Source organism: Periplaneta americana, chromosome 11, assembly GCF_040183065.1.
Source record: "Periplaneta americana isolate PAMFEO1 chromosome 11, P.americana_PAMFEO1_priV1, whole genome shotgun sequence".
Classification (NCBI taxonomy): domain Eukaryota; kingdom Metazoa; phylum Arthropoda; class Insecta; order Blattodea; family Blattidae; genus Periplaneta; species Periplaneta americana.
Window position 1 is genome coordinate 15,471,112 of NC_091127.1, and position 9,891 is coordinate 15,481,002.

The window sequence follows — 9,891 nt, forward strand, 5'->3', positions numbered from 1 at the left end:
GGGGGCTGCACAGGACTCGGAGCTTTCTCCCCTGGTGGTTCAACGAAGGATAATATCTCCAGAAGTCTATTCAGTCACGCTGCTTTCGGAAAGTACCGCCTTGAGGAACTTGTACACCTTGTATTTGTGCGCATCAGACAAGAAAGTATCGGGTGGAGGTTCCTTTACTGTCAAGGGATTTTCAGAAATGATTTCGCTCGCTTTTCGATGCCTATAATCTGCCATGCCATTTTTTTTTCTGCAACGGAAAGTTTTTCCTTAAATAAAGAGTAAGCCATAACTTTGTGAATTTGTGGGCCGATGAAAATTTCCTCTTTTAATTTGCCTTCACTCAAACTTTTCTTTTAATACTGAAAACCACACCCTTGTTTGTACATTGCGTAGACCTCATTCTGAACTGTTACGAAAGTTATTGAATGGAAGGGACCAATATCTATTTATTCATTAGAAGTACAAAAGAACATGCCAACAACCATAAGAAACCGGAAATAAGTCACAAACTCAAAATGCATTAACTTTTGTTTTGGTTTACAACCCCTAATCCGCGTCAGATGTTTCCTGTGGGAGCGCTTATCGAAAAGTGAAATCATAGTATATCTTAAAAACCTTACGTGATAGGAAGAAAAGAGATGCACTTTCAGATTCAGCGCACAGAAAACCATAAGGGACATATTGTTTTAAGTCGGAGCAAAATTCTTGTTGTTCAGTGTAATCATTTAGGGACACGGTGTATTAATAAACAAGATTTATAAAAATAGTAAATAAATATTTCTTTAGGAAGTTCACAATCAAATTTAAATACATTTTAAGTAGCAGAGTAATTTGGTGTCTGAAGAAAAACATATTCAGAAACCTTAGTTTCATGCTTCACAACCTAACATTTTTCAGAACTACTATCTGGTTCATAGGAGGGCTGCACAGGACTCGGAGCTTTCTCCCCTGGTAATTAAACGGAGGCTAATATCTCCAGAAGTCTCTTCAGTCACGCTGCTTTCAGAAAGTACCGCCTTGAGGAACTTGTACACCCTGTATTTTTGCACATCAGACAAGAAAGTATCGGGTGAAGGTTTCTTTCCTATCAAGGGATTTTCAGAAATGATTTCGCTCGCTTTCTGATACTGATAATCTGCCCTTTCACCAGTGTCAGTAGTTGTTGGAACTACTATCTTGGATCCCGCTGTTGAACCTCCTTCATTGCGCTCTGAAAGAGGCAAACCATGCTTCTGAGATCTCTCTCCATGTACCTGTGCTTCAGATCGCGTGGTATCTCTATAGCTGTCTTCATCGGCGATGACGTTCAACGCTAGCTTCAAAAGCTCTTGTATCTTGTCTTTACTGAGGTCAGTTTCTTCACTGTGCACTCCTAGGCTCGCACATATATCTGACAGGGACTCCTCCCTAAGAAGATCCTTGAACAACTCGCATACTTCTTTTTTGTGTAGTAACGTGATCCCTTCCCCGCGTTCCACCGCTTCAAAGACGCTGTCCACGCTCTGCTTCATCACAACATCAATCGCTTGTTTGATATCTCTGGGTAGAGGGGTATCCGGTTCGACTCCGTGTATGTTCTTCTCCAGCAGCTGGTACTTGGATAGGGCTTTCCAGGGATCTTCTTCCGGTTCTGGTTCGGGTGTTGAAATAGGACTAGACTCTATCAGACAGTGTGTGGATTCTAGTGGCGTCTGCGGCACGGAACCAAGTTCGATGTCCCACTTGTCGTGTAGAATTTCTAGTGGCCACAAGTTCTGTCTGTAGTTGGGATCGTCAGAGAGATCATAGTCGTCTTCATACAGGTCATTCGGCAGCTGGTATTTGCGCTTGTAGGCTTCCTGCACCTCCTTTAGGATGTCGTCCGCCGGGCCGCGTTCAAGTTCCTGTAATAATAATTGTAATGCACCAAATGATTGCCAACTTTTTTTGTTGAAAAAAAAATAATATAATTCTTTAATTATACTGGCAGAGTTAAGGCCATAGGGCCTTCTCTTACACTCTACCTGGTCACAAAGTATACAAGCAGTGAAAATTTAACAAAAAGTTAAAAAACAGAATACTAACATATTAAAAATAATAATAATAATAATAATAATAATAATAATAATAATAATAATAATAATAATAATAATAATAATAGCATAATAAAATCGACACTAAACAACATGAAAATAATACCATAATAGAAAAAAGAAAGTTGTTGTTGTTGTTGTTTTCTAATGCCAGGCGTTTGACAATAAAGTCATTTGACCTCTTGCACTCCAATATTTTTCAAAGATATTATCATGGCCAGCCACTGAAGCACAGATTTTGAGGTGTTCTGAATCCATTTCTTGGTTTGAGTTGCACAATGGGCAGTTAGGGGACTGATATATTCCAATTCTATGCAGGTGTTTGGCCAAACAATCACGGCCTGTTGCCAATCTAAATGCAGCTACAGACGATTTTCGTGGTAAATCGGGAATTAACTGTAGATTATGATGCAGAGAGTTCCATTTTTTCCCTTGGGATTGAGTTATCAAATTTTGTTTGTTGAAGTCTAATTATGTAGATTTAATAAATCTTTTCACAGAGTAATACGTAGATTTAGTAACAGGTCTGTAAGTAGCAGTGCTGCCCTTCTTTGCTAAAGCATCCGCATTCTCGTTTCCCAGGATTCCACAATGGGATGGTATCCATTGGAATACAATTCTTTTATTGAGTGATATTAATTGAGAGAGCATTTTAGTTATTTCTGCTGTTTGAGATGAAGGTGTGTGTTTAGAGACTATTGATAGAATAGCTGCTTTGGAGTCTGACAATATAACTGCATTCTTAAATTTATTGATGTGGCATAGAAGATTCCTGAGACTTTCACTTATTGCAATGATTTCACCATCAAAACTTCTTGTTCCATACACAAGTGATCTATAAAGTGAGAAGAGACAGCACGTAACACCTGCACCGGCACCTTGTTCTCTGGAGATGAAGGATCTGTCGGTGTCTAAATGAAGCCAGTTTTGTGGAGGGTACCTAATATTAATTGTCTCTAAAGACAATTGTTTCATTATTTCAGTGTTTACTTCCGATTATAGTATTTCTTCTGTTAAATTTAGATTATATTCTATACTTAATAGAGTTAAAGGGTTTGGTTTAATTTGTAAGTTTTCTTTTAAATTCGGGATATTGATTTTCTGTTTTAATTCTTGAACAATGGACCCGTCGACCAAGAGCAGGTGTGGTCCTCTAAACATTCTGGGGGTTGTGTGTGAATGAAGTAGCCACCAAAACGTTAAAATATGGTGTTCACTTAAATCGGCTACAACTTGCCATTTAACTCCAATATGAAATGAGTACCATTAAGGTAAAATTATCCGGAGGTAAAATAGTCCCCCAATCGGATCTCCGGGCGGGGACTACTTTAATGGTACAGAATCAACTAAACATCTTACAATGGAATGCTGGCATTATAACATCAGCCAAGAAAAAGAAAGTAAAATACATTGGAATATAGCAAAAGCAACTCATTTAGTACAAATGGTTAATATGGAAAACTTAAGGAAGAATATAACAAAATAGAATGTAATAAAATAATAATAAAAAAGAAAAAAATTAAATAAAATTCACAATTAAAGGCTGTGATAATAAATTCATCGGCTGATAAAGAGAACAAAAAGGGGAAAGGAAGGAAAGAAATATATAGCCTATATTTTTACAAAACTATCGCAGAGAAAAGGGCTTATAACTGAAAGGATTCTGAATTGAAAAAGTGTAATTTTAATTTATTTTTGAAATTAGATAATGTCCGAAAATACGGGAGACTAAGGAATCGACAAAATTTCACATACAAAATAGATAAATTATTCGGTTCAGTTACTGAAAAACAACTCTTCGGCAGCTAGGCTTAAATTAAGACTATTTTGAGACAGATTTTGTCTCGCGTAATAGTTGAAGTTCACTGCAGTTTTCAGCTCTGATTTGATTAGATGTGTCGTGCTCATGTTTCTAACATCTGTCCAATTATTATTCATGAGATGAAACACCCTCTTTGTATTAGCGTTACTACTTGGCATGCTTAGAACAAAACTAGGCAGTTTTTCCAAATTTATAACATTAACACTGTTTGATTTTAAACGAGTGAGCACTAAAACCCATTCTTGGCAAACATTACGTGCTATAAAGACTGCATATTTTAATGCATCTCTTGAACAACAAAATTCGTCATATAATCAATAATCATTCACGGCAAAATCAAATGTTTAGAAAAAAAATTACATTATGCAAAAATAAGACAGAAAAATGCTCGAAGAAAAGAATAATAAGGGAGCTGGGAGACTTAAAAATTAGGGGAAAATATGGGAGAATCCGGGAAATACAGAGGGTTGGCAACTCTAAATAGACCCCTAATTATGCTAATAAAAGTTGAGTCTCTTGACCAGAACATAGTACGAAATGAAAATATAAAAATTAGAAATTTATCCTTCGAAGAGATGGAAAAATTTAAGTACTTTGGAGCAACAATAACAAATATAAATGACACTCGAGAGGAAATTAAACGCAGAATAAATGTGGAAAATGTTTGTTATCATTCGGTTGAGAAACTTTTGTCATCTAGTCTGCTGTCAAAGAATCTTAAAGTTAGAATTTATAAAACAGTAACATTACAGGTTGTTCTGTATGGCTGTGAAACTTGGACTCTCACTTTGAGAAAGGAATAGAGGTTGAGTGTTCGAGAATAAGGTGCTTAGGAAAATATTTGCTGCTAAGAGGGATGTAGTTACATGAGAATGGAGAAAGTTACACAACCCAGAACTGCACGCATTGTATTCTTCATCTGACATTAAATCCAAGACGTTTGAGATGAGCTGGGCATGTAGCACTTATGGGTGAAACCAGAAATGTGTATAGGGTGTTAGTTGGAATACCTGAGGAAAAGACCTTTGGAGAGGCCGAGACGTAGATGGGAGGATAATATTAAAATAGATTTGAGGGAGGTGGGATATGATGGTAGGGACTGGATTAATCTTGCTCAGGATAGGGACCGATGGCGGGCTTATGTGAGGGCGGCAATGAACCTCCGCGTTCCTTAAAAAGCCATTTGTAAGTATGTTAATACATATAAATCGAAACCCAGCTAATAAATCTGTACGCTCAACGATACGTCATTTTTCTGTGTTATTTTAATTTCAAGAGAACTGTAATATTCTGAGAGGATTATGAACAAGGATAGCTACGAACTTAACACCTTCCACGTTTTGTACAGTTTTCCTCAAGTGTTTCTACCCATGCGTGTAAATACCGCTATCGTTCTGATTGGGCTACTGTTTTAACAGCCTTGACGAAAACATTGGTATCGCACACGCAAAGGTTTACGATCATCCAACAAGAACAGATAACTATATTAAGGAATATCTTAAATTTGCAGGTGAAAGACGATGAAAAGATAGGGCGCTGGAAAGAAATGCATGATCACTAGCGAAACAGAATGAGCGCTGGTTCAAGTTCTTATAAGGGAAGAAATTTCTCATGGAATTTCGGCCAGAGTATGTGACCGGTACCAACCCAGCATCGTAATGAATTTGAGAAGCTACAATGAGTAGCGAATCCGGTTTCAAAAGCCAACTATAGGCCTAAAGGCTGGGTGGATCATCGTATTAATTACGAGTGTTATGCCCCAGGGCTAAAGAACGCCCTGTAGCATGATTTCCTGTGGAGTATTAAATTTGAAACAGGAACAGTGTCAGCGGAATACACGTCTTAAGATGCTTAGCCAGCGGTATAGAGTCTTGTCGGGCGTGTGGTAAATCACTGCCTACAATGAAAGTATTCTTACGCCTCAGATCATCGCTGGACTAATCGGATTGGTCCAGTAGGACAACACATACATTTTAATTGGTTAAAATTATATCACGCATTGTTCGAATTCTTTTCTTGCGCGTAGTCTCATTATAGCGACTTATCACTATAATGCACTGAATCAAATTAAATGTAAGAGATGTTTGATTAAGACGACATCTGTAAGTACGTGAAATCAAAAGTGCTTTTAAGCCCATCTCACGTGGTGGATGGCGTGGTCGGTACCCCGGGCGGGAAACGGATAACGAAAATAAAAAGTGTTGGTGAGGAGTTGAGGCAGTTAGTGAAGACTGGCACAGAGGGTGAATTTGAGAGACTTGAAAGCGGCATGGCGTCATCTAATGAAATACCTTGTAAGTAGCTTTGTACATTTGTAAATATATAATAAATCAGGTAGAGTTTACAATATTGCAATCATTTCAGACCAAGTTTAATAATCATGTAGTTTTCCTATAGTATCCTGAGAGCTCCAGCTCTACCAGCAAAATAGTTTTCCATTGTTGTGTACAGTGGTGGTGTCTGAAATCCTGATGAGAAAGACCAGAAGTCGAACGCAGTAGCCATCCGGCCAGCAACCAGTGCGACCTAAGTGACGGTCGCACAACACAAGTTACCCCCATATTGGTTTATGATCGTTCATCTCTGCTGAAGCATGTTGCCGCGAGTCTATCAGCCTGCTGGTTTGTCTTGGAACTCTATGGAATGTTGCACCACGAATTTGAATAAAATCTATGAACCAGTTCTAATAGCATAACTATAACATCATCAGCACGTCGTTATTATTTGTAATAGGGATTCCCAGGTGTTGAAAGTCAGTTATTAAAACTATTACAGCATAATACAGGGTTAGTTAAATGTCCCGCACCACCTAAATAACTTTTGTGCGAGATCGTGCGTATTTGTTTGGTTTCCGCACAAAACCAATCCGCTGAAAGTCTAAAATTCCACATTCAGTATTCCCAACCTAACACACATAACAATTTCCCTCTTCTTACCGCTTAAGTGACATATTGATTTTACTGCTTTAGGCTTTTAACATATTATTTTTAGAGACGTTCAATATAGTAATAATTATACATTGGAAACTTACCACTGCAATTTCACCTAAATTGCACTGTTAATTATTGTTTTTAAATATTTGCAAAAATTAAGTGGTGGTGGTGCTCCAGTGACTCTGAATAACTGCACAAATGTAACAATTAATTTCAATGTGCAGAATTAGATGTCAAAGATATTTTCCATTTCTAAACATCTCCTTGACCGGCAAAATTAAACTTGCCGATGTTATTACTGCAATATGTTATGTACATAATATTGTTAAAATATTAAAATGAAAAATAAATCATTACATAACCTTACCGTTTGTTTTAAGTTCGCATTTATAGACTGGGGGGGAAAAAAGACAGACGTATATCACGGCCTGGTGGAGTATAGTAAACACAGAAAACATTTTAAAGCAACAATGTTGAAGTTAGATATTTTTGTTTTGCAAATTTGCCGTCATTGAACAGAAACCAAGATGGAGATTTCATTGCAACTAATTAGAAATTCCTCTTTCAGGTATGTAATAAACGATCTTCGCACAAAATAATGTACGATACACGAGCGGTATGTTTTCTTTCAATTCTCGGAAATTAAAAAAGCTCAACTACGTTTCGCTTTTTCAAACTTTTCCTCGAACATGAAAACTTCAACATACCGCTCTTCTAACGCATATTACTATTGAAGCATGTGGTTCAGTGACATGAAACTCGGTACCATTTTTGTTGCTTTGTGAGTAAACAATAAAAGTTAGAAAAAAAAAGTTTGAGGAAAAGTTGTTTCTTTTTAAAAGTAGTTTTCAATGGTACTTTTAATTACCTATATTCTCATTTCAAATTTCGAAGTTGACCACAGGTACCCCTACTTCCGGTTTTTTACGGGAAATGGTACTATCACCAATCGATTCTTTACATAGATTTCGGTTATCAAAATTTTTTTATGAATATCTAGTATCATATAGTTTTCGAGGAAAAAGCCTGATACGGGTAGTCTGAAACACCCGGTATAGCTGTCCGTGTCCGTTATAGAGAATGTCCGCTATTGGGAAGGTATTTTCCCATAAGAGTACATGTAATTCTGCAGGGGAATTTCAAAATGTCCGTAATTAACATTTAATTATTTTTAATTTAATTTAATTTAATTTATTTAATTTTATTTAATTTTATTTAATCAACATTTAATTTTTTTAACATTTAATTTTTTTTATTTTAACATTTAATTTTTTAAGGTGACATGTATTTATCTAGCCTGACGAGTTTACTTCCTTGGTTTGAATTGTAAATTATTTTAAAATAGCGTGTAAGAGGGCCTTAGACTAGAAATGTTTAGTTTAAATGTAGTTCTATTTATAAGTATGCATAAGGATGTAATTATTTGACTTATTTGAACTGTTGTATCAGTGAAGCGAGGTGAGTCAGTCAAGTTATGGTTTTACAGTGCAGTGAATAGTTCCGATCAGTGATAATTTATAGCGTCAATGAAATGTGTTCTATAGTGTCAGTGAAATGTGTGCTATAGTGTTAGTGAAATGCGTCATAGTGCCACTACAGGGAATGAGATGAGAGTAAAGTGAAAGACTATTGAAACTTATGTAGGACCTATACATAATTATGTAGGCTGTATTGTAAAATTAGGTATTTTATTTATGTTATATTATTATTGTGTTAAATTGTATTGTGTATTCTTATTGTATTGTATATAAAATTGTATATGTATTGTAAAATTGTATTGTGTACTGTACATTTTATTGTGTATTGTTTATGTTGTGTATACCACTGCCACCAGGTGCTTTCCCACTTGCAGTGTAAATAAATACATACATACAATTGAGAGGTGTCCGCTATTCAGAAGTGTCCGTTAAGAGAAGTTTCACTGTAGTAGGATTAGGCCTACAGGGAATAAAACAGGAATACATGAAAAGCAAAATAACATATGATAAAGAAAAATGAGAAGGGAAATGTAAGAAAAAAAGAAGAGGAAAACAAAATGTAGAGGAAAGAAGAAGGCGAAAGAGTGGAAAAGTCAATGAGCAGGAACAGAATGAGTCTAGGGCGAACCTTCAGGGTTCATGTGCGTAACTTTTCAATGTTTTCTTTAGTACAGTATAGTGAGCGGTCGCCCACAGACAATCTTACCTCCAGTTCCTCTAGGCTCAGCATCGCAATGGGATAGGGCGGCTTGTAGTCGGCGTCGAACCGCGGCTTGTCGGTAAATTCAAAGGATGTTTGTACTCCGGCACTAGTTAGCGATGTAGACGCGCGAGGCGCCATCAACTGCGGCCATTTCCACGTCTGTTCCAAAAAAAAAAAAAACATACTCATTACAGCCAATCAGGAAACTTTTACATCCACCTTCAATCTATCTTAAGGTACGGTCACACGTCGCTACTTTTGCAGCGCAACTTTTGTACTTCAGCTGCAAAAGTTGCGTGTCGTGTTCACACGTAAGCCAAAAGTAGCGCGCTGCACGCTACTTTTCGTGCTGCGCAACCCGAGTGCAGCAAAAGTTGCAACTGGAGGTTGCGAGTCTGTTCACACGTAAGGCGCTGCTTTTGCAGTCGCAGTCATGCTGCAGGTTTCCATCTCCGTGTTGACTTCTCAATATACATTTTGTGGTTATGTTCGCATTATTAAGAAACTCATGAGAAAGCTTCCTTATCTATTAGCCTATTTGCTTTTCTGTCCTAACTAGTATTCAGAAATTGGCATTATTTTTACTATAAAGCTTTTAAAAACGCCTATATATTTACGGTCTTACTAATAAAAACCCTATACTGTATACAGACGTTTAACTGTCTTATACTTATACAATGAGTAGCTCATTTATACGTCGTGTGCAAATCCCTTACTAATAATCACTACATACGTCGCACAGTGGTCCGGATCGCTTAAAAGCTGGTCAAAAATCATTTTTTCAACTTCGATACAGAATCTTTAAATCACATTCCAATAATTCTACAATACTTGACCTTCAAAAATTACAGGTCATTTATTAATAATAACATACAGGTTTCACGATATATTT

General features: G+C 36.8%; 1 protein-coding gene across 1 annotated transcript; it reads right to left on the minus strand.

Moving 5' to 3' along the window:
• Positions 1-793: 793 nt before the first annotated feature.
• Positions 794-9,149, minus strand: LOC138708589 (uncharacterized). Its single transcript, XM_069838705.1, has 2 exons — positions 9,003-9,149; positions 794-1,874 (listed from the first exon to the last, which is right to left on the minus strand). Exons 1-2 carry the CDS (start codon positions 9,135-9,137, stop codon positions 903-905), a joined length of 1,107 nt encoding a protein of 368 aa, XP_069694806.1. The 5' UTR covers positions 9,138-9,149; the 3' UTR covers positions 794-902.
• Positions 9,150-9,891: the final 742 nt, after the last annotated feature.